Source organism: Phyllostomus hastatus, unplaced genomic scaffold (assembly GCF_019186645.2).
Source record: "Phyllostomus hastatus isolate PE091 unplaced genomic scaffold, TTU_PhHast_1.1 phas_contig_1300, whole genome shotgun sequence".
NCBI classification, from domain to species: Eukaryota; Metazoa; Chordata; class Mammalia; order Chiroptera; family Phyllostomidae; genus Phyllostomus; species Phyllostomus hastatus.
This window is the reverse complement of record NW_025333571.1, coordinates 80,725-107,027: the sequence shown is the minus strand read 5'-3', so window position 1 is coordinate 107,027 and position 26,303 is coordinate 80,725. Positions and strand designations below refer to the sequence as shown.

The following is a 26,303-nucleotide window of genomic DNA, read 5'->3' as shown; positions in this document are numbered from 1 at the left end:
GCATCTGGTCTCTTGAAAACTTTCCTTGAGTCGGATGTGCCTCTGGAAGCAACTTTTCTGGTCCCAGATTTCTGAATGTGTTTCAGCAAGTCAAGTGGTCCATCATCCTGTCATCCCTTCAGCCCAGACAAGCTGTCCCAGTTCTCAGTGTTTGTGACACACTGAGGTTGTGGGTCATCACACTGTGTCACTTGCATAGTAATGCATGGCTGTGTCCATGACTTCAGATCGTTTGCATGCAGATTGACTATGCTGGCAGAGGTTTCCATACAGGAGAAAACTTGTTCTGAGAAGCACTGGGCATACATGTGCTCCCCACTCTTTGTATTGATCTGGACAATGTATTGCAGACCATCTCCTGGGAATTGTCTCACCCAGAATGTAGCTTAGTTGGTGATCATGTATCCAGAGGCCTTGAACGAGACCTCCACTGAGGCCCCAGGCTTCCTCACCACAGCCCCAGACTGCACCAGCTGCAGCTGGGAGTAGATACCTGTGGAGAAGAGGTTGGAGTGGGAGGAAATCCCTCTTGAGATTCTTTTGCCCCATCCCTGACCCTGGAGCTAAGGAGTCCCATACCAGTAGCCACAGCCACCATGGAGATGGCTGTCCAGCTCCAGTCCATGGTGAGGGGCTGTGCCATCAGGTCTTGTATAGGAGAGGGTGTGGCTGTCGGTGATGATATCAGGACACAGAGAGACACGTGTTAAATGTAGTCTACCTCTTCTCATTGCATAGCCATGAGGCAGAGTGTTTCACAGCTTAATATTTCTCTTCACCTGAGAGAAGGTCGAGGACACAGGGACCATGCTGAGTGGGAAACTCAGAGTCTAAGTCCAAGTTAATGTTATCAGATGTATGACCCCTGCCAGGACCCTGAACTCTGTGCAGATACAGCCCCTCCCACTGAGGAACAGGCCCCCACAGGACATGCTCTGTGCTCCTCCCACTGAGGAACAGGCCCCAACAGGACATGCTCCTCATAGAGAAACACATTTGAGTGTAACAGAGTCCTCCTGGACCAGTTCTGGTTTTTAATGCCTAATGTCTTATTCCTGAATCAGTGTGTCTCCAGAATGCAGCACTGGATAAATTTAAAAGGCCATCCCTGTTTTCAGCTCCTTAACATTAAGATATAAAGACGTCCTTGAATTACTCCCATTGACTGTGGTTCTCTTGTCTTATTGAGTATAATACATTCTCTGATAGAATAGGATATTTACAGTCACCTCATGCCTACCCCTCATTTTAGATGTTTTCATGAAAAAAGGAAGACTCAGGCCCTCATTAGAAATACCTCCCATGCCCCCTCTCCACCTGGTCCTGGGGCAGAAGCCCTGAGATAACTGGTCCCATGTGCCCCCTGCCGCCCAGTCCATGCCCCACAGGGAAAGGTCCTGTCTGGGCTCACAGGACATAAGCTGTCAGCACCTCTAGTTTAGAATTCAAAGTTACATTATGATTTTAGGATACTCCCTCTGGGGCACCATGTGTTTAGACATCTAAGCATACATGGCGTTTAGTCTTTCTAAACCCCAGTGATTCTGCAGGGAGCCCCTACACCAGGGACTGTGAAGCAACCAGGGAGCCTCTTTGCTGGACATGCCAGATGGACCGACTCAGCCAACACCTTTGAATCCAGAAGATCTCAGAGGGTTTCAGAGTTGATGTCCTCAGGTTCTTCTGCTTGAAGGTCCCATCTGAGTGTCCTTGCATGGGGTCCTAATTCCATTGCACTAGTACTGATCAACAAGTCTCACACACACACACACACACACACACACATGCACATGCACACACACACACACAATTTTCATGGTAATTACCTGCAGGTCTCTTGTCTCCTCTCTACCTAGTACATGGACAGGATTCCCACTCAATTTCTAACTGAGGGAGTGACCTACTTTGACTACAAGAACAGAAACAAACACAATTGATGTGAAGACTGGAGACTGCCCATCCTGGTTGTTCCTATTCTCCCAGCACCTGGAACCTGTAAAGTTCATGGTGAGAAGGTCCTGGTTTGTCTTGGTGGGGGGGCAGTTCAAGAATACCTTGTCCAATCAGTATAGACAACTCTGGCCTGACTTGTGGAGGGAGTCTCACTGACCTGCAGTCCATAGGCCCACATTCTCAGATCTCACAGCCAGGAGCCCCGAGGTCTGAACCATGGGATCACTGCATCGGTGTCTCCCCAGGAGCACAAGCAGGGTCTGATGCAGGAAGAGGGGACTCAGAAAAGTGGTCCTAGGGATGTTAGATTCTGTTGGCCAGGGTCAGTGCTGTCTTCCTCTGTGTTGCATGCTACGTGAGCGCCCCCTGGTGTCCTGAGGTCCCCCTGCAGCAAAGCCCTCCTGTCTCCAGATGGGAGGTTTGTGTCTTGGCTCCTATTTATTTCCTCTCACTGTGTCTCTGGCACAGTAATACACAGCTGTATCCTCGGTGGTCATGGAAGTCAGCTGCAGGGAGAACTGGTTCTTGGACGTGTCTCTGGAGATGGAGGTGCGGCTCTTGAGGGACGGGCTGTAGTAAGCACTTCCACTATAACTTATGTACCCAATCCACTCCAGCCCCCTCCCTGGGAACTGGCGGATCCAGCTCCATACGTAACCACTGGTGATGGAGTAACCAGAGACTGTGCAGGTGAGGGAGAGGGTCTGTGAGGGCTTCACCAGTCCTGGGCCCGACTCCTGCAGCTGCACCTCGGAGCGGACACCTGAGGACAAGGAATATGAGATCCTGTCAGTCTTGTGCATTCTCCACTGTCCCATAGACATACATCTGACACCCAAGACACTCACCCTGGGGGGCTGTCACCAGGCACAGGAGAAGACCCAACAGTCTCATCTTCTTCTAGAGCACAGTTCTACCTTCCCCAGAGATTTCTGCCCTGGGTGAGGAGAGAGCTGTGAGCCCCCACAGCTCAGGGGAGGATGTATCCTGCAGCTGGGAGATAAATTTGCATGTGGGGGGGCTCTGTTCTCATAAGTGGGGAAGGACTGAGGTCACTGCCCTATGTACTTCTGGGTTCTGAGCACATTTCTTCTTTTGGACTTGATGGCATTTGGTTAGGCATGGGAGACAAGTTATTTTATGAGATGCCTTGAACTCAGGGCAAGACACTACACATTTTTCTATGTTTAAAAATTAATGTTGATCAAGATGAGAGGGTCACACTATTTTAATTTTGTGGATAAAGAAACTGATTAACATTATTCCCAAACATCTTCCCAGTCCTAGGAATGACATGAAGTAGACTCATCATTTTCAGACTGGATTATCATAATTTAATGTAAAATAATATTTCATGTGGTAATTATTACAAAGTGAAGAAGAGCCTTTCATTTCACCAGGATGAGGTGTCCAGGGCCTGTAGGTGATGGTGCAGGTGCAGCCTCTGCAACTCAGTCCGGCTGCAGGGAACAGGGCACTCTGGTAAGGGCCCAATGCCCAGAGTCCAGCCCTGGGCCTGCAACTGTCACAGGTGCTACACATGCTGGGTCCTTCCTTTAGGATCACTTCCCCCAGGGCAGTGCAGCTGTTTCCCTCAGGTGAGCCATTCAGAAGGTGTCCAGTGTTCCTAGACCAACTGAGGCTCTGAAACCCAGGGATCACCTTCTCCCAGAGACACAGGTACTGAATCTGCCACCAGGGGTTCTGAGATGTGTGTGAATTATCTAACTCAACTCCTAGTCATAGGGAACCAGCTTGGAACCTTCCTTCCCCCATTCACCTGAGGCCCTGGAGTGAGTATCTGGAGGCTGATGTCCTGGGAAGAGGACTGGAACTCATGATGGGCCAAGGTTACATATGGAGTGAAAACAAAGTGCAGACGAGGAGAATCTTTCATTAGATTAAAAAAAATGAGTGGAAATGCATGATTCGATTTAACTGCCTGGTGAACAATTGAAACCACGTTTAGTTCCCCGAGTCTCACTCACCCTCTATACACAGAACATTCCCACTACAGTCCCATCATTTAATAGGACAAAGTGAGGACTGAGGCACATCTGACAGACTGAGGACACCCATGAGCCAAACCTGAGATTTCTGTAGGTGATAAAGTTCTAGGGAAACTGCTCCTTTGTTGACAGGAGCACTGAGAGTGAGGGGTTGGTGCAGCCACATGGAACCAAGGTGACGCCTGTGTTGGGGATGGCACCAATGCCTTGAAAGTGCTGGGGGACAGCTTTGAGGAGCCCTGGGTACTGACCAACAGTGACCAGCATGAAGGACAGTGAGGTGGATTCCTAGGAAGAGAAGCAGTGACAACAACTCTTTCACTGAGAAGCACACCACTGCTGCAACGGACAGCTGTGCTCTGTAACTCACTCCTGTCCCCTGTCCCAATGTGAGGGAGGATACTGAGTCCCCCTCCATGGCCAGGGCTGCCCTGTGATGACCTAGCTTTGGGGTCTCTCAGTCTGGACATGTCCTCCTCTCCATCACCTGTCCCTGCAATGCTCCCCAGAGATGTATTCCAGGTGAACTCGGGCATCTCTGCATCTCAGTTTTCAAAGAGATTTAGATACCATGACCCCAGATAAGAGGAACCAGTTGAAGGTCTTGTCATTTGTCTCACTCCCATATCAGGTGAGAGCAGAGCGAAGTGTTGGGTACCTGACTCAGGGACACAGAGCAGAGGCAATTCATGGGGACAAAGTGTTTCCTGAGAAAGGAGGGTCCACACTGTGCAGCATGGTCCTGTGTCTTATGAGTGTCATGGACAATTGTGCATCTCCATCTTCATCCTTGTGACACCTTGAGTCAGAGAGTGATGGGAACTAATGTCATACCACACAATTTGCATCACCTTTAAAGAGTCATCTGCATCTTTGAAATGTTCTTCACCCTCTTAGGACATGACTCACCCTCTCTCCTTGTCCTCACACACGCATCTAACACATGATGTGTTGCAACCATTCAATGTCAGATGGGTTCATGGGATTTAGGCATATGGAAATTGTGGAAATGTTCATATGTGTTACATGCCTTTATTCAAAGGTTGGCAATCCACACACACTGCTAGCTGTGTGTCTCTCTGCTTGTCCCTGAATGACACTTGTGTGTCTCCTGCTCTCTCTCTGTGTGCCCAGCATGAAGTTCCTACTCCATTGTATACTCAAATATAGACAAAGCCACCCAGAAGCCAACAGATTGTAAAACAGAGCTGCATTGTGTGCATGCAGGCCCACTCAAGGCTATGGGAACCATTTATCAGACACAGTCTCAGGGCTATGAGAACACTGTTTGTCTGACCTGTACTAAAGGTTATGGGAAACTGCCTCCCTTAGGCACAGTTTGATGCATTCACAAATATGTTAGTTCTTCAGAGATAACCATGCAAAAGACTATGACTTCTTGGATATTCCATATTTCTGAGAATAAAATTTTCAGATCATATTTTTGAACAGTTAAAGATAACTGAACTCTATGGAATAACTGGATTTATAGAAATACTGGCCAATAAACAGCACAAAAAGTGATTATGGGGCAACATGAACTGAAGACTACTGTAGTTTTGTAACTGTTGCTGAACATATTGATAATTGTTAATCACGTTATTTTTCAGACATAAGACACCTACCATTTTTCTTAAAGTAGTTTGGTAAATTATACTTTAATCATAAATATATAGGAATTCACATATTGCCCCTGTTTGATCCTTCTGGAATTTGGAAAGACTTATGAATGAATATGATTATTTCTGTGCAGTATAGTAGTTTGAATAAATCAAGCAGGAACCTGATTTATTCATAATAGGACAGATAAAGCCATTTATCAGTTGTGATTTTATCTATTAAGACTGTGACTGGAATGTCATGTCCAAGAGAGACCTGCCTAGACTCTGGATGTCAGCAAAAGCTTTAAGAAATGCAGAATGACTTTGAAGCTAATAAAAGCAACTTAGAGAAACGGCCTTGTACCTTACTTATTCCGAACATCCATGGCAGTATTTCCAGGCAAGAAGTGAAGACTGATTTCCTGGGAGATCACAGGGGAGAGCTCAGGCCATTTTGGAAGACCCAATGAACTTAAGGAACTCACTAAAAGTTACAGGTGTACCAGGTAAAACCTAATAGCAACAATGTGGCTTGACTTCCTCCTTTAATGGGGTGAATTAAATCTCATCCTGGCAATTTCTTATAAGAGCCCAGCAAAGCATTTAAGAGCCTACATATTTAAGAGAGTCAATTGTTATTCCTGTTATGTTTAGGCAAATAATTAGGCAGAATTGAAACTTAATGCTTTAAATGAATCATCCTTTATTTGGCTTTTTGAAAAAAATGAGTGTGAATCTATGTAGAGAATTTATCGTTCAATAGATTCTGTACCATACATTTATGGACATTAAACTCTAGTTAAGTGAATTGCCTTCAATTTTTTTTTAAACTTATAAACATAACTAGATCCTACTTTTTCTGGTTTCTTCAGTAACATTGAGATTAGTCACACAATTTGACTCCTCCATATTAAAGCTCCACTCCTACTCAGGGAGCACCACTTCCAGGCACCATCTGCACCTTTGTCTTTTCCCAGGCCACACCACCCCTATGAGAGCAAGGATTTCTTGGCTCTGAAGAAAAATGTCATCTCTCTTCGGCAGAAAGCAGTTGCAGGAATAATCTGGCACCATTTTTTTTCTAAAAGGACTCAAAGTCAAAATTCTTGAGCTGGAAAGAGAGTAGTGAGTTAGACAAAATCACAGCAAGAACGAGAGGCCAGGGATCAATGGCCCACAAGACTGAAATCTCAGGTGCCTGGCAGCAGTCATGTGAAGACAAATGAGTAAAAAGGGGCATATAGGCAGATGGAAGACAGGCATGTTGACTAGGATAATGGAGGTCCTCACCTCCATGAGAGGACCCAGGGTCTCCTGTAGATACCTTCCAAAACAACATTGTTTCTTCACGGGAGCCAAAGATATACTTGGGACACATGTAGTCTGTTTAAAACATCAAACTGACTATGAAAACTCAGTACTGGTGAAAGGGGTAATGAGATAAATGCAACAACAAGCACACCTCAAGTCACTAAATGTCAAATCAGAGATTAAAGTCATCACACCACTTTCTCTGTTTGTATGGATACTCCATTCTTCTGCTGGAAGAGGTCTTGTTCTATAAATTGCCAACCCAATACACTTTTTTTTCTCCTGAAAGGAAACAACATCCTCTCAGGTCCCACGGGAGCATGTACCACATCTCCAAGGTTTTTTAGCTTATTCATGGGACAGAGAGGAGACGTGCTCCTTCCTGAGATTCACAAGCAAGTCATTAAAACTTTTCAGGCAGATGGGACTACCGAGTGGTCAATCAACATGCACACAAATGGCTCAAGATCTTCCCAGAGAAATACAAGATGATGGATATTTCTTTAGATGTGCTGTATCACCCTGCCAGGGAGCAGCTGCACATTGGTAAGTACTTCAGAATGTGTCCAAGACTTAAATCACTGTAGTCAATGAAATTGACATTTCACTTCGTAATATTCAGAAATCTCTGGACTCTCTAGCCAGAGCTGTTTTAGATAATCAACTTACCTTAGACTACATACTAACAGAACAAGGAATTTGCATGACCATCAACTCTTGTTGTTCTTACACTAACACCTCAGTTCAGATGGAAACAAGCATCACCTAAATCAGGCAACAAGCTACCTGGTTCCAACAAACACTGGACTATCACACCCGTCTCTTTGAAGGAACTGCATATTGGTAGATGAGTCTATATTCATGGACATCATGGGTATCAGGTCCATAGAGAAGGGATTTTTATTTTATGTTTAATATTTGTTTGCTTTTTAGGGCTGGTCTTTATTGTTTTGAAGCCTTTTAGGACTTACTTTTCCCATGCCAGTAAAAGAGAATCTGCTAGACAGTCACCTTCAAAAAATATGCCTCTTTTTACCTCACAAGATCTTGCTTTCCAAAAGGCTCAGGCGTTTCATTCCTGCAAAAGATTCAGAGGACATCAACAGCTCCATATATATGGAAGAAGAATTGAAAGGGGATATTGGAACACAAAAATTATATATATACACTTTTGTTATTTTCTCTGACAAGGAATTTGAATAAGGAATGGTAATTTGTAAATAACTCACATACTGACAGTTTCTTGGTAATCATATTTAAAGTGCTACCAGTTCCAGTCCTGCTTATACAAGAAACCACCCTGACCACAGTTTCAGGTGACACAGATGACCCAGCTGGAAACATTGACTGGCACCAACAGTTCCAGAATTATGACAGTACAGTCCTTATTGGGATCAGCATGGGCACTGCCTGCATGGCCACAGACTCACCCCATGATCTCATTGTTTATTTTGCCACTCTACCTCCTTATAAAAAACTGCCTGAACTCAGATGTTAATGGCCTTTGAGATGAGAGTCTCTCATCGTCCTGGTTGCTGACGCCTGAATACAACCAGTCTCCTTTATATCAGCTCCTATCTCTCAAGTATTGGCCTTTGAAGTGGTGGGCAGTCAGTCTTGCCTTTAATTGCATCACTGTATTGTGTCTTCAAGTGAGGGTATCCTTCCTGGGTCACATCAGACAATATCTAGTGGGTCCTCATGCAATGTAAAAATCAGCAAGCTCTTTGAGCTCATTGAGAAATGGTATAACCCCTTTTGTGGGGCACTCTCATGACTTAAGCAACTCCAAAAAAAAAACCCATTTTTAATAATGGCCTCTTTGGGATGGGGAATTAAACATATAAACTTGGGGAGACACCTAAATTCCACCACAGAAGTGCCCTAGGGTCTCTGGAATGAAAGTGGTCCTTCCACCACCTTGACCTTAATCGAGTGAAGGGACTTCATGCTCCAACCTTCAGATTGTACAGAAATAAATGTGTAGAAATGGCATCCCCAGGTGTAGGGTATTAGATTGAGTTGTCATAGAGAAGTAGAACAGACTGTATGTGGGTTTCCCATTGACAAGGGTTTCCTCACCCTACTCCCTGCTGTATGATGACCAGTATGCCCAGGGACAGGGACACTTGCAAGACTGTGGTCTCAGTTGAGGAGACTCCTTAGGATCTCACCGCAATTTATGACTGATAGAAGAATGTGATGTCATAGACTGTGCTGGATCCTGAAATCTCCCTCTCCCAGTGACACAGAGGGGGTGGCTCTGGGTCAGAAGGTGTTCTGTGATGTGTGAGGATAACAGGATCTGCTTTCATTTCATAGAGATCAGTTTGGGACCTGCCATCCCTGCATTCACCTGAGTCTCTGGTCAGGGGATCTGGATGTCCTGGGAAGGGGGCTGGGAGCCCATGATTGGCCAAGGTGACAGATGGAGGGAAGCCAATATACAGTGTAGCTGTGCTTTGCATTAAATTACTACACCGAAGTGAAACATATGATGGAATTTAACAGTCTGGTAAATGCTTAAAACCAGATTTACTTCACCAAACCTCACACGATTCATAAACAGAAATCTGCACTGAAGCACCATTATTTTATAGGACACAGCAAGGCCTGCAGTGCATCTGAGAGACTGAGGGCATCCGTGGGACACATGGAAATGACAGAGTGATTGTAATGTGAGGGTCACAGAGGAGTGTCCAGGTTAGTTCTGGTCCAAGTATTCAGGCCTCAGTCGCAGGAGGATCATGAGTGACATGGGTGCTGGAGGCAGAACCAAAGCTCATGTGGATGCTGCAGTTCCAAGACCATCAAGCATGATTGTCACACTGGTCCCCTGCAGGCCTTCAATCATCAGGCAGGACCTCCCACATTAGTGTCTGAATCTGACACACTCACACTGAGTGGTTGTTACCAGGCACCGGAAGAGATCCAGAAGTGTCATCTTCTTCTGGACAATAAACCACAGGTCTGCCTTCCCCAGAGGCTCAGCCCATGTGAGGAGAGAGCTGTGAGCCACCACATCCCAGGGGAGGATTTAACTTGGAACTGGCAGAAACATTTGCATGCAGGACAGTCTTTTCCCCACGAGTGGGAAAGAACTGAGTTCCAATGCCTGGGTCATTCTGGGACCTCTATGAAGACATGTTTCTCTTGAGATCACTCAACCTATGATTCAGGTGTAGGAGATCACCTGGTTTCTGAGACCCACTGGAATGAGAAAAACAGACACCCTCACTGTTTTGAGCATAAGAAGAAATTTTTTATGAGGTGTAGGGGGGGCACCTTTAAATTCCCTTTCAATCAGATTCAAAAGGGATACCATTTGTGTATAGTTTCTGAATAAAAATACTCCAGTATATCCATAAATAATAAAACATAATATAATTTCATATAAGAAATATCTACCATGGAAGAAAAAATGAGGAATAAATCAGTCATTCTCAATATACTGTTTCTTAAAATGTGATGTCATTTCATTTCCAGTAATTCCCTCACAAGCACAAACAGTTACGACATTGTGAACACTTTTTTAAGATTTTTATTTATTTTTAGAGAGAGGGAAAGGGAGAGAGAAATAAAGGGAGAGAAACATCAATGTGTGGCTGCCTCTTGCACACCTCCCACTGCGGACTCTGAGCACAAACAAGGCATGTGCCCTGAAAGGAAACCAAGCCAGCAATCCCCCACTTCACAGTCCTGCACTCAATCCACTGAGCCACACCAGAAGGGGTGCAAATTCTAGATGCTGGAAGTTTTGTGATGATGTCTAAGCCCCCTGTTCAAACTCTTCCCTTAAACAGGCCCTTTGCACATTGCAGAGACTCCAAAATAATCACAGCAGAAATAATCACATTTTTACCTGAATAAATGACTAGAAAAGAAAAATAATGTGATTATGCATGTTTACAACTCAGAAATCTATGTTTGTTGAAAAGATTATGGCAGTGATTTAACTGACCTGTTTTCTCAGACTAGTGTTGTCAGTGATTTTGTGGTTCAGGGGCAGGGAATGAAGAGACTTCTAAGTACAGATTGGCTCATTGGAAAGGGAACTTCTACCCTCACAGGAAACCCTCACTCTGAGCCTTTCTAAGACTTGTTTCCCAGGGTAATCTCTATGGTCAGAGGGTGCTGGGATCTTCCACACAGCATATAATATATAATAAATGCTTTCTTCCATCAAACATGCAATTTGGAAACATAGTCTTCATTTTCTCCTCTGTATTTATTGCCTTAATGGATCTTTGTTGGGACATACTTCTTTAATTTTAGCAAACTCTATTTTTTTCAGTTTTAAAAGGGGTCTTTTGTTAGGTGTTTTTTTTTTCTTTTTCTGAAGTTCTCCCCAGAAAAAGCTCAACCTCCGTTTTCCATGTTTACTGGTTACGGCAGACTTAGGGACTAGAACAGACACTATGCAAATGAATAAGGGTAAGATGCTGACTTAGAGTCACAAACAGAACGATGCCTTATTTTCATGAACACAGTTTACTAGATACATGTGTTTAAAGAATTTTGTATGAGAGGATACAAAAGGGAATATAAGGCATTATGCATATAGTTTATATCATTTTAGAAAACAGGAACTTGTTAGAAATAAAAAAAAATATTGATTCTGCAGGTAAAGATCAAGAGAAACAAGGAACTTGTCGCAGGTACAAAATGGAAAGGTCATTCCTTGTTACCCATTCACATTTTCACAGTGTCTCTGTTACATTTGGTTATGAGGTCACTGGTCCGGGAGTTGAAGACTTTGAAAATTTTGAAGTCATTGAATTTCTGGTCACACCATGAATCACCCAAGCTGAATAATTCACAGGGGCTCCATTTATAAAATCTCTCAACACTGACAGGGAAGGGAGGACACCCCTCACTGGAGAAGCCATGGTGATGGTGTGTCAAGATAAACATATTTTCATTGGATCAGGGCAATTGACTCAATCCAAGTTTGTCATCATGCTCATCCTCATCATCATCATCAATATAACCATCAAATCATTGCTGCCATCATCATCATCATAATCTTCAACATCACCATCATCAACACAAATTTCCTTCTTATAATCATTCTTCTTTTATTTTCTGTACACATAAGTATTGTTCACACATAATGAAATTTATCTCATGTTTTTCTCATTTTTATGGTTAAGTGAAATAGGTAGTCACAATTTATATTATTTTATATGACTTGTCAAATGAAATTTTATCCCTACCTCTTCTTCATCTGCCCCCTGAAAAAAAAACCCTGATAAGAGTCTAGGTCCCCTGTTTAGATGTCATTGGGAGACTGAAACCATGCAATCCCCTAAAGCAGATGCTACTCACATACACCTCGACAAAATAAAAACCCTCACCAGTCTCTTTTCCTGGCTCCATCATAGCATGTTTACCTTGCTGAAGCACTCTTCCTATTCTTCCCAGAGATTTCAACTGTGTGTGTGATAAATGTTCTATGTCCCTTTGTTTTTTTTTTGTTTGTTTGTTTGTTTTTCATGAGCCTGGACATCCACACAAAACTTTTTGGGTCCATCTGCTTCTGTGTGATGTTACCTACATTACCTCTGGTGCTTTGGCCATGAGTCAAGTCAATGGCAATCAGCACTGGGCATCTTTGTTCCCTGGTGTTGGGTTCATATGCTCTGGTGAACACTGCCCAGCAAGCATGTGTCCTGCAGCTGGCCAGCTTGGAACCTGAGCTCTGTGGGTATGTGCCCCACTGGTGGGTCCAGCACAGCCTCTGGTTATATTCAACTACAGGGGTCAGAAGGTTTGACTATTCATTGGAATTGGGCACAAGAGTGTCTGCAAACAACTCTGCCACTTGTTCATAAAGCAAAGCTGTCGGTCTTTACAATACACACTTCTAACTCAGAGAACTCAGAAGGAAGCACAAAATCAGGAAACCAGAGAGATTGTCTGAGGGAAACTGTTACAGGAAGAAAAAAACACACAGGAACCCAGCCCAGCCCTCCACCTGTAACTGATCCTGCCATTGTCCATATTGAGAGATGCTCAGTGCCCATCAATGGTCACAGCCCCTCCTGCTGGAAGTTGTAAGTCCTGCCTCTCACAGACTTTCCTTCTCTGTGTGTCTCATGTAGTCATGCATGGCTGTGTCCTCATATTTCTAGATGTTCATTTGTAGATAAGCATGCTTTCTTTAATTTAAATTATTTTATTGTTATTCAATTACAGCTGTCTGCATTTTCTACCCATCACTTCTCCTGTCCCCACCAAACCAATCTCCCTCTCTTACCTCCACTCTGTCTTGGTTTTGTCCATGTGTGTCTTTTATTGTAGTTCCCCAAAATCCTTTCCCCCACTATACCTTCCCACCTCCCCTCTGGTTACTGTCAGATTGTTCTTAATTTCAATGTCTCTGGTTATATTTTGCTGCTTTTTTCTTTTGTTTATAAGGTTCCATTTAAAGGTGACATCATATAACATTTTTCTCTTACCACCTGTCTTATTTCACTTAGTATAACACTCTCCTTTTCCATACATGCAGTCCCAAAGAATAGGAGATCCTTATTTCTTTTTGCTGCAGAATATTCCACTGTGTAAATGTACCATTGTCTGGTACATTTACTAGTAATGCTAAGAATCTTTCCTATGTCTCTGAGCCTTGTGTATGTCCTCCTTGAAGAAGTGTGTGTTCAAGTCTTTTGCCAATTTTGTAATTGGATTTTTTGTCTCCCTGGAGTGGAGTTGTATGCGTTCTTTATATATTTTGGAGAACAAACCCTTGTCTTATGTATCATTAGCAAATATGCTTTCCCATATGGTTGGTTCTCTTTTTATTTTAATGTTGTTTTATTTAGCCATGCAAAAGCTTTTTAATTTAATGAGGTCCCATTTGTTCATTTTTTTCCTTTATGCCCCTTCCTTTAGGAGAGATAAGCAGTGCTTTTAAAATAATCATCTGAGATGGTGAAACTGACATTCACAGATCCAGTAAATTTTGTTGTGTGAGTGTTAGCTGTGTTTCTTATAACACCTATCGACTCGAGTCCCCTTTCTGGAGGCTGGACAATCCAGGTTATAGAATAGTTACTGAAACTGAATCCAGAGCCCTTGCAGGGGAAGTTCTGACTCCTGAAGGCTGTCTCAGGTCCCCCTCAGACTCCATCAGCTGCACCTCACATTGGTCAACTGTAGACACGAGTCTCTCATTAGGAGTAAACACACATTCACACACTCAAGTCCTACTTTATTCATAATGTTACATGTAAAAACACCAGAACAGGTGCCCATCTCAGCTCAAATTTCATGCTGCTTCCTCTGCATTAACTGCTGAAGTGAATGACAACAGCAGAGACTCAGGAGCTAGGGCTGCTCTCTCAGGTGCAGGGAGAGTAGTGGGGCTGGGTTTATCAGCACATGGAGCACCCCATTTGCATTTACTCCTCTAATTAGGGACAGGCAAGTGAAGTCTGTGGGTGAGAGACCTTACTCTACTCAGGGGGACAAGCAACCTTTCTGTGATAGAGGGAATTTTATAAGAGGATGACTATTCTGTGTGCCATAGCGTTATTGTTGTAGTTAATTTGTACCATTGATCAGTTTAACAAAATTCACTTCAGTGAGGTATTCCACGCGCACAGTGTTCCATGCTATTCACCTCAGAATAAATGTCCTTTGCAACCTTTTTCCATGTGTTGACACACAGAGGGACATTCATCCCCATCATCAGTTTCCTGGGTGAGGTCACTGGTCACTGCAAGGGCTGCTCTCTTGTTCTTTCAAGACAGAATCCCTCCCCATTGTGCATCTGTGCACAGAGAGTCCATCAGTGTTTAGAAAGGAATTGGGAAGAAGGAACAAACACATTTAGAGTATCTTAACTGCCCTGGACTTACTCTGTGCTTAGCCTGCTACCTTTCTGCCCCGAATGACTTACCAACTGTCACTTCAAGTAAGTGACATGCGCACCATACAAAAACCATTAATATACAAGGGGATACTATGATACAGATTCCATGCTGTCAGTATATACAATGTCTGGGAAATTTGAAAACATGGCATGCTTAGTTAAAATGTTCAAACCTAAGTGAACCCTTTAACATCCTTGGTCAATGCTGCTCCTGAGTGTTGCTCCTGTGCATGCCCTCAAGCACACATCAGTCATGTCCCTGTAACATGGGGACTGGGAGAATAATTGATTTCATCTCCAGTGCAACCTGGACCTCACTCTACGCTGATGTGGCAAGTATTGAAAGGGTTCATGGATTAAACTCACATCTAATGCTGCCTTCCTGCTACATCTGTTTAGGAGCTTCCCATAACGTCCAATCAGAACATTTTATGTGTGGAAGAAAATAACAGAAAAAAACTACCCTGGAACATCACTGGAAGACAACACATGGTGTACATTTTATGACACAAACAGCAGTGAAACTCTAGATATTCAACCTGTGTAGTCTTGTTACACTGCAGTGAAAAATCATTCTGGTTGCTGTAACAAAGGACTGTGGCCTGGGAAATTGGCCACCAAAAGAAATGTGTTTTTAACAGATCTGGATGTGAAAAATGCAAGACTAGATGCAGAATGTTTAGGTGACTGGTGAGAATCTGCTTCTTAGATGGTTGTTCCCTCTAATCTCAGAGGGTAGATGGGGCAAAGCAGCTCCCTCAGTCCTCTCTCATGAAGGCCCTGCCTCCATTCATTAGAGCTCCACCCTGCCACCAACTCTTCTCCTGAGGCCAGGAATTCTAACACCATAACATGAGGCTCAAATTTTAATGTGTGAGTTTTTGAGTGACACAGTCACCCATAGGAACACCAAGGAAATTAAATTGTGTTTCTGTCCATTTATAAGGCTACTCCAGCAGATCTCCACAAACTGAGGGTCCTTATAGTCCTGTGGAAACTTCTTGTCTTTTGAAGCAGAAAAGGGAAGCAAGTCCTTCAGAGAAAGCTGAACATCTTGTAGAGGTTTCAGCCTAAATTTTGAGCTAAGATGCCCATACAATTTATTATTTCCTCTTCTTACTTACATATAGCAACCATTCTCATTTTCTAGGGGCTGAATTTGTGGTATAACCATAATGGTTGTTTGTTTCATGTTATCACTCATGAGTCCTAGGAGTCTGATGGAATAAGAAGTAAGGATCCAGTTGTTTTTATGTTGGATGCTGACATGTTAAGATTTGCCCCTCTCTCTCCTATTTTGCACAGGTGGAACATATATGGAGAAAGTGGTGATTCTTTCTAGTTCCAGGCAAGTGGGAGATTAGAACCACACAAACCCATCCTGTGAGCAGGACCCTTTCAACCTTGTCACAGATGAACCAGAAGGTACAGATCCAGTCTCCTTATCTTATGTAAAACAGCCATTGCTGGCTTGCTGAAAAATCTATGCTTCTCTCAACAGACTCCACAATGAAGTGACAAACTATTTCATAGTCCCTCTTTGTGTGCGACATCACCATCTTGGACACCTGTACCAAGTTATGGTGGGGGTCACTCTACACCTACATGATGCCAACTGCTATTGGTCATCATGAACATGGAGTCAGGTCAATACTGTCTCCCCCAGGGCACTTCGCCTCTGTTATTGGGCTCATATGCATTTTTGCCCACTGTTCAGCATGAATGTGTCTGCTTCTGGCCAGCTTGGACTCTGAGCTGTGTGGGGCTCTGGTGCACTGTTGGGTCCAGCAGGACATCTGGTTGGATTTAGCTGATATGGGTCATGAAGATTTAATAATTCCACTATGATTCATTAGGATAACATTAAGCAAATGTGACTTTCTGCCTCCTGTGTGTGTGAAAATATCCTCCTCCTATTACAGCAAGCCTCTGCAGTTCACATAGATAAGATGTCAGCACAGACTGATGAAGGAAGTCAGGATCCCTGAAAGAAACTGCTGTGTAGAAAATTAACCCCACACCTCCAGAAATCCTACAGTTAAAGTGCATTTACAGCTGTTTCAGAACTGAACCCTGTACTCAATGTGCCCTGGAAGCCCCCTGGTGTTTGGAGTTTCCTCTGCAGCCCAGCCCCCCTGTCTCCTTCAGGGAGGTTTGTGTCTGGGGTCACAATGACTTCCCCACTGTATCACTCCCACAGTAATGCATGGCTGTGTCTTCAGGTCTCATGCTATTCATTTTCACATAAAGCTTGTTCTTCACATTGTCTATGGAGATGGTGAATCTGCCCTTCACAGAGTTGGCATAGTATGTGCTAATACCAGCAATTGATGAGATCCATCCCAGCCCCTTCCCAGGAGCCTGGCAGACCCAGTGCATCCAGTACCTACTACTGATGGTAAATCCAGAGACTGCACAGGACCGTTACGGAGACCCCCCAGGCTTCACCAGGCTTCCCCCAGACTCCACCAGCTGCACTTCACACCGGACACCTGCAAACACAAAGCCATCAGGTCAGGAAACACTTGCCCATTCATTTTATCTCACAGATGCACCCACTCACACACTCAGTGCCTACCATTCTCTAGAGTTTACCTGTTAAAACAACAACAAGGAAAACTGAGATGAAACTAAACTCCATGGTGAATGGTCTGTGTTTTGTCCTCACAAGAGTCCAGGAACACCTGGGAATCCAGGGTTGGGCTCCTGTCTCAGAGCTGCAGGGTCAGGGCTGGGCTGCTTTTCATGAGCAGAGGGACCCTATTTGCATGTCCTCCTGCTATATAGGGACCTCTGTTGCTGGATGTTGACATGAAGGGCATGGTCCCAGAGTGTGACATATCTAAGGACACATGTCTATTATCAGTTACTCCCTACATTTGAGCCTATACTGGTCCATGAGATCTGTGCATGATGAAGAAGAGTGAATTTTCATAAATGAGAGGTTTTTAAATAAGAGATCCCTTTGAAAGTCAGCAGTAATGAGCACACCAAGGACATGCAATGCTCATGATCACAGGGAGCATTAAAATTCGAGGAGGTTCCTCTTCTTGTCATTGGACGTTGCATCTGTCCTATTCCCTCTACAAAGTAATAAGACTATGAACTAAGGAGAGACTGTGACCCCAGCGCTCGTGGACACAGTGTTGGAGGAGATGGAGGGTCTGTGTTGTTTTTGGAGACAGAAGCGGGAACCCTTCCCAGAAGCGGGAAGTGTGACTAGGAAGATATTTCTTTAGTGGAGTTTGGTGCTGAATATGCAGCATGTCCAATGCTTCACTTTTGTTTTCATTTCCTAGACTCTGGGAAAAGTAGATTCACACATTTGGGATGCAGAAGAAACTGGGTCATAAGTAGAAGTGCTTAGGTGAATATTTATGTAGAAATTGGGGAGTGAGTATGTTGAAATTTTATAAATTAGATTATGGAAAACTTTGGTACAAGCTACTAACAGAAAGTAATTGGTATAAATAAAAAAATAATTTATATGAAAAACATTATTTTCTTTATCCACTGATTACAAGATGAATAAATCATTCACATAACCTCCCATTACTGGAGCTGGTAGATTTGATATTATGTTAAACTGGTCATCATTGTGGGTTCAACCTGATGCTCTCTATTAGTATTTGTGGTTACATGTATGTTCAATGCAGCTGTTATCATGATCCAGGGGAGGGAGTATAACGGAGCCCCCTGGTTCTTTGACAGTAAATTTCGTAAGAACCATCTCCTCTTTCTCAGTCTCTATTCATGCCTGCATGTGATGAGTGGGAGTTTGTTACCATGGCCACACATAATGGGCATCCTCTGAACTTGAGCCTGATGTACTCATAGTATCGAAGTGCTAAATGGAAAATGGTATTCCATGCAGAGGTGTGAATTTCTACAGATGGTAAATGAAGCTGGTTTGAACTGACACATTCACACTGACCTCCAGAATGTACAAGAACAATGTGTGTAGATTGCAGAGCCAGGTGTGTAATAATTGTTTCCACTGACATAGGAAGATAGTAGAGGCTAAATGTGGGTGTTCCACTGTCAAGGGTGTCCCTGTGATGCCCCTTGCTGTGTAATAACATCAGTACTAGCTCAGAGACAGGGACATTCATGGGGCTTTGTTCTCAGGTGAGGAGGATCCACAGGATCTCCCCCCGAGGGAGGGCTGAAAGAAAGCTCTGATGTTGCCGACTGTGCTGGAATGTGGACTTTGCTGCCAGAATGTCATCTGCGTGATGCTGGCCTGGACAAGAGACAAGAACATAGAAACACCCCTTTGCTTTCATGTACTTACTTTTCCCCAAGCACAAGTCCAGTTTTCACAAATAAGTGAGTGTCCTAGTACTTGCTAGGCATCACCTAGTCCAAATCCCCAGGGTAACCCTGACCAAGGATTCCCAGAGGCAGCCTTGATGAAACACTTCTTTCAGAGAACAGGAGGCTCCAAATGGGTCCCTGCAAAATGACAACAAATAATAGGAGCCCTTTCAGCAGGATCTTCCCTGCCTCTTCCCCACAGTATATCTGGTCTCCTGAAACATTCTCTGAGTTTTTGGCATGCCCATGGCACCATCAGTCCTACTCTCAGATCCCACCTGTGTGTGAGGGAGTCCGGAGACCCATATCCCTGCCATGCCATCTGCCCAGCCAAACTGCCCCACCCCTCATGGTCTGTGACACATTCAGGATGTGGGTCATCACAGTGTCTCTCATGCAGTAATACATGGCCAAGTCTTTAGCTTTGAGACTGTTCAGCCCCATGTATGCTCTACTCATGGACATGTCTGCAGTCATGGTGACTCTGCCCTGGAACTTCTGTGTGTACTTTCTTTCACTATCATTGGGGTGATTCTCCCCATCCAATCAAGCCCTTGTCCTGGGGCCTTTTGCACACAGCGTATGCAGTAGCCTGTGAAGGTGTATCCAGAAGCCTTGCAGGAGACCTTCACTGAAGCCCCAGGCTTCCTCACCTCATCCCCAGACTGCACCAGCTTCACCTGGGAGGGCTAACCTGTGGAGAGCAGACATAAGTGTGTGGAAATGTCCCTTGACTGTTCTTGGTACCCTCATCAACCCAGGGACTAGAGAGCTTCTTACCTATACCCACTGCCACCAGGTAGAGGGATTTTCTGCTCCATTCCACTATGAGGGGATATGCTGTCAAGATTTCGGTATGGGAGGGTTTGGTGATACTCTCAGGGACCAGACACACTCATATTCACCCTAGTCTACCTCTCTCCTCTGCATATTCATGAGGGAGAATGTTTCATTGCTGAAGTCCTGACCCCACCTGAGAAAATTTGGAGGACACAGAGACCACATTCAGTGGAAGTCTGATAGACCCAGTCCTAATCCCTGTGTGAGGATATATGTCCCCTGCCCGGACCCTAAATTCTGTAAAGAAATAGCTCTTATCCTGGGAAACAAGACCCCATAGGACATGCTCTTTCATGGTAACCCCAACTTTGAGTGACACAGAGACACCTGAGACAGTCTGGCCTTGGTACATGAATGTCTTATTACTGGGCAAGTGTATCTACAAAATTCTCCACCTGGTGAGTTAATAAAATAATCTCTGTGTGTGTGTACAGGTCAAGTACTAAGAGAACAGGAAGGATGCTGGTCACTCTATGCTAGCAGATATGTTCATTGTGTGCACACTTTGTAACATACTGAAGTGTCCAATATGAAAATGTATTTACAATTGGAAGAAAGTCATCTGTTTCTTTCTAGTAGATTTTTTTTATTAAGCCTGTGCTCTGTCTGACCATCATAACCCTTGGATCCAGGAGAACATCTTGAATGATATTGATGAAGCACATCACAGTCCTCAGAGTCTTATGCCCCCACCGTAGTGTTAGCACTGCTTCCTGCAGGAGAGAAGGGCTCCTCCTAAAGATGGATGTGGGGTCTCTGGTGTTTGGAACACTGAACTGACAGCCTTTAAGGGATCCATATGGATCCTGAGATGATGGGTCAATACCACCATTTCTGAGCCTGATCAAGCTTGTCAGCAGAGGGAGGGTCCATGGGAACTGGAGTCAGAACAGGGAGGGGCATACAGGGGGTCAGACACCATATGCTGCCATGTCCACCTGAGAGATAGGTGCAGAGCTTCACACACAGGCAAATCACCAGCAGGATGACCGTGGAGTTAAGACTCAGGGGTGCAAAGGTAAAAAGACACAAAGGATTAGCATGCACACTAAGATGTGCCATCATGAATATTATTCTGCTGCTGAGAAGTTAGTTAGAAATGTAGGAAATACTATAAAGAAACATGAAGTGTTTACTTTTCCATAAAAGGATGGATTCCTGAGGGGTGGAGGTTCTGGGGCAAGATCATGACCCTTATAGGTGTGAGGTGTGCCTGTCAGAATGAAGGGGACATGTGGGGAAACTGTGCATGTTGGAGAAAAGAGTGACTGAGCTCAGCACACTGGGGCCTGGACAGAGATGGGGCCAACTTTGTAGGAAACGTTTCCATCCACAGGGAAGAGAGCACTCAGGGTAGTTGATTGTCAAGGAAGGAAAAGGACACACAGGAGTGTGCTGAATCAAAGGTCCCAGGCACAGGGTGGAATCTCATCTGCAGACAGACAGTATAACTTCTTCCTTTACTGTTTGCACTGAAAATGTGGGAAATGAGAGCCACAAAGAAGGAAGAAGTATCCCTGGATTCAGCTTAGAGTTTTTATAGGAAATCCCTGCTCCCAAGCAAAAACTCCTTCTTTCCTGCCCAGGACCATGCCTGACCCTGCAGCCCAGTCATCCTGTCTCCCCTAAAGAGGTTTTTGTTTGTGCTCATGCTGACTTCCCCTCACTGTACTGCACAGTAATACACAGCTGTGCATCAAGTAATCAGGCTGCTCAGCCCCATGAAGGCTGTGCTCATGAACTTGTCTGCCATCATGGAGACTCTGCCCTGGAACTTATGTGCATAGTGTTTGTCACTATCTCCAGTGTAAATTTGTCCTATCCACTCAAGGCCTTTTGGGAGGAGGCTGTTGAAATCAGTTCAAGTAGTAGTCTATGAATGTGCACCCAGAGCCTTGTAGGAGACCTTCACTGAGTCCTCAGGTTTCCTCACCTCACCCCCAGACTGCACCAGCTGCACCTTGGAGTAGGCTCCTGTGGAGAAGAGACAAGAGTGGGTGGAAATCCCCTGGGTTGGTCCATCCTCAACCCAGATACTGGGGAGCCTCTCACCTGCAGCCAATGCCTGAGCAAGAGAGCTCTATCTCCAGCCCATGGTGAGGGCCTGTGCAGTCAGGACTTATGTAGTGGAGGGTGTGGCTGTCAGTGATACTCTGAGGGCACAGGCAGATGGACATTTAACCTAGTCTGCCTCTTCTCATTTGCATCTGCATGAGGCAGAGTGTTTCATAGCTAAAGACTGTACCCCATCTGAGAGAAGATAGAGGGCACTGGGATGTGCTCACAGGGAATCAGAGATTCTAAGTCCTAATCCATGCTATAGAATATATGCCCCCTCTTAAGTCCTTGAGCTCTGTGCAAACATGGCTCCTCCCACTGAGGCACAGGCCCCCGCAGGACAAGATCCTCATTGAGAACCCTACTATAAGTGACATGGAGACAATCTGGATTTGTGATTGGATTTAATGTCTGAGTGTCTTATTCTTGGGTTAGTGCATCTCCACAATCCCCCACCTAGTGTTTTAATAAATCCATCACTGTCCCAAGCTCCTTAACATTCACATATAAAAATCTCTTATAAATTAACCCATTGGCTATGGTGCTCTTATCTTATAAAGTTTGGTAAATACTCTGATAGAATAGGATATTTAAAGTAGCCTCCTGTCCATCACTATTTTCAAATTTTTTTTTATGAACAGCAAGACTCAGGACCCCAGATAAAATGCTTCCTCAGATATCTCTGCCAGTGCTCCTGTAACAACAGTCCTGAATTTATTGTTCCCATGTCCCTTCAGCTGTCAAGCACCCTGCCTGAACAGGAAGGTCCCACCGGGGCTAACAGGGCATGGATGTCTCAGTGTCTCTAAAAAAAAAAAAAAACAAAAACAAACAACAACAACAAAAAAAAACAGACAAGGCAGATCAAACACCTCAAAGTCATTTGGGATGTTTCATCATGGAGATTTCTCCCTGAATGATGCTCCATGAATGGGTAGACACGTTGAAATTGATAACGACCAAATTGACACATTAAATGAGAACATTCTGCATTCTACCACACAAGTGTTAAAATGATTGGTGAAAAAGGAAAAAAAAAGGCTTTTGGCCAACCCACTGATTTGAAAATTAATCCAGTGTCCTTTCTCCACAGTAAAAACCCAAATTCTTTCAATCAGTGACAACATGGATGGATGTACAGAGTATTATGCTGAGTGAAATAAGTGTGACAGGCATATAGAAATACAAATTGATCTCACTTATATGTGGGATTTAAAGAATAAAATAAATAAACAAGCAGAATGGAAATAGACCCTAAGAACAGACTAGGGATTTCTAATGGGGAGGGAATTTGGGAGCCTGGGTGAAAAAGGTAAAGGGTTTAAGAAATACAAGTCAGCAGTTACAGATTAAACATGGGGATGCAAAGTACTGCACAGCCAAATATATTGTGAATACTGTGTGTGGTTCCAGGTGGGCATGAGATATATAGGGCCATCACATCACAAATTGTACACATATCTGACCACTTTGCTGTAGACTAGAAGTGTTACAGAACAGATCCCGAGGGATGAACAATATACTACTACCAAATGGACCTCCCCTTCTGCTCTGGGGTGCCCCCCAACCTATAATAGGTTTGTCTTTCTGGCCACCAGGGAATGAAGTCTCTAAATGCCAGAGATTGGTGAAAATAAAATGTATTATTTAATCAAAATGTTATACAGACTTAGAGTAATGACTGAATGTCTCCATTAAAATACTAATGTCCTTTAGAATACCCACAGTTGCACACAGTCCTTCCTTATCCCTGTTCTCAGTCCAGGGTACCATGCCACAGGAAAAGAAGTAGATGTCCCTGGCTCAGGTAGCCCCTCCATTCCCAGCACCATCAGCTGTGTTGCCGCTGTGACCAGCAGTCAATCCAAAACCATATAGCATCTTCTCATGGCCCACCAACAAGAGTCCTGTCACCCCTTTTCTTCCAAGCAAGGTCTCTCCTACTTCCTAAGCCACGTGGCAAAAGGATGCACCCCAAAGCTGCATAGCCTTCACTATGGATGGCTGCTATGCCTGGGTTTAAATCCAAGCACCAATACTCATCTGTAGCCCCATTTCTGACTCCTCCAACAATCAGTTACATCTGCCAGCATTCCCATATTTTTTCCAGGTTTTTTGGGCTACCACAGTAAGTTTGGTCAGGAGTGACCCCATGTCATGGAGCCAATCAGTTACAAGCTCTCACTCCGGTGCTATAACCAGAGGGAGTTGCCTCATGGGTTGAAGACCCTCCCAACTCCCTGGCTCAAAGCATGACCACAGCTATTTAACATATCCATGAAACCAGTTAAACATTATAGATATGGTAAATGACCATGACTGAGGTTAGTTGCAAAACTGTTGCTATGCAACAACTCCCAATGGCCTCGCTCTATGTGTCCCATCTTCCAGTTCAGATTTGTGAGGGCGAGGGCAACCTATATATTTTAAATGTTTCCTGGACATCCTGAATTCTGGGCCCCATTGCAAATCCCTCTTTGAGGGACATCTGACTGCACTCTGTTACATAAGCTCATATAAAATAATATAGAATGTCAACAGAAATTGAAAGAAGAGAAAAGGAATTATATGAAATTCCAGGGAGTCTAAGACAAGAGTTTGGACAACAGTGTGAAAGGCAGGAGACATAGCTGAATTCATGACTCTACTTGAACATGCCATCTTTATTAGGAAAATTCAGAAAGCCCTCTCAGTTTACTAGAGACTCCCACTGAGAACCACAGCCTAGTGTTATTTGCTGGTGGACCATTCCTCAGTAAACACACTGGGGACTGCTAACCAGGACTTAGTGTGATAATCTGTCTTGATGAAGTGCCTTTCCTGTTCCTCCCAGATATTTCAAATCTCTGCATGATAAACACTCCCTGTCCCTTTAGGGTGTGTGTTAAGTTGGAATTGCTCAAGAAACCAGAAAAATACAGCAAGCTAAGGAACAGGGTTTATTAGTGGGGATAAGAAGAAAAGTGGAGCCAATTTGGGGAGTTTAAGACTCATGGGGGAAAGTGGGGCCAACCAAGGGAGGTTGGGGAGTCAATCAAGGAAGGATAATACTCACTCAGTTGTTCTTAGGGCAGGGTTTTTAAGCACACACACACACACACACACACACACACACACACAGCAGAAAACAGGAAGGGTAACTTGTTGGGATGTCAGAGTCTGATTGGCTAGAGCTGGTTGCTGGGTGCCATTTCTTCTGACCATTGTTTTTGCTACATCTTGTCAGGTTCAAGTTAAAGCTGCATCATGTTATGCTGGATAGGCTCACCATAGATCCTAATCTTATCTGGGCATCTGTTTGTCCTGGGTAGGGTCGGCAAGCAATTTCCCAGGCAGACATTTTTTCCCAGTTAATTTCCTACTATACAGTTTTCCCACCTGGTGATTTTTCATTCCTCTTAGGCCTACCCAAATCTGTCAGTGTGTGTTTGTTATCAGTTTGGACAACCACACCAAGCTGCCATGGGTCCCTCTAACTTTGTGTGGTGTCACCTCACTTGGTGCTGTGAGCATGATTCCAAGTCACTGACCATCATCACTTGGTGTCTCTGTTCTGTGAAATTGGGTTCATACACCTCTGGTTCCTGCTGTTGAACAGGCAGCATCCTCCTGATGGCTGGCATAGACACTGAGCTGTGTGGGGTTGGACTGACTGTTGGGTCCAGAAGAGCCTCTGATTAGACTCAGATGATGTGGGTCAAAGGGTCTGATGATTCATTGAAACTGGGCACACCAGTGCCTGAAGGAGACTCTGCCTTGTACAGATAAGAATTGTTTCTTCCTTTAAAACAGTTTTCTCACTCAGAGATTTCAGAGATGAGGACACAATTAGAAATCCAGAGAGTTCCGTAAAGGAAACAGTTGCAGGAAGAGGAAACCAGACAGAAAAACAGCACACATTTTTGAATGCACCTATTGCTTTGATGAACCTTGTGTTCAGCCGTGCTGAGCGCCCCCCAGTGGTCACAGCGTTAGTCATGTCCAAGAGGCCCTATCTGGTAACAGTGAGTATCTAGACCTCTATTCTTTCCACTGGCCAGCCCTGGTCCCCTGACCTTAATCCAGAGGAGAGTGGGGCATGCTCAGTGATGTTGTAAGACCCCTTTGCTCTAATGAGCACATGAATGGGTGTTTATATCTAGTGTTACCTACTCTTCAGGGCTAAAGACACCTGTAATCTCAGTCAACAGTATAATGAAGAAGCTTGTTGATCACCTGTGATGTGGTCCTGGCTCAGCTGAGGTGAATGAGGTTCACCTACACCTGTCACAGACACCTGCCATTACAGTCTGTGTTGGGCCCAGGATCACTATCCTGGATCCACACAGTCCCTGTGCT

The 26,303-nt window shown here is 44.3% G+C and overlaps 1 gene segment (V, D, J or C); it reads right to left on the bottom strand.

Moving 5' to 3' along the window:
- Positions 1–386: 386 nt before the first annotated feature.
- Positions 387–2,917, bottom strand: LOC123825208. The segment is given in 4 exon segments: positions 387–493; positions 2,111–2,213; positions 2,406–2,716; positions 2,802–2,917. Coding segments are annotated over 4 exon segments (567 nt in total).
- Positions 2,918–26,303: the final 23,386 nt, after the last annotated feature.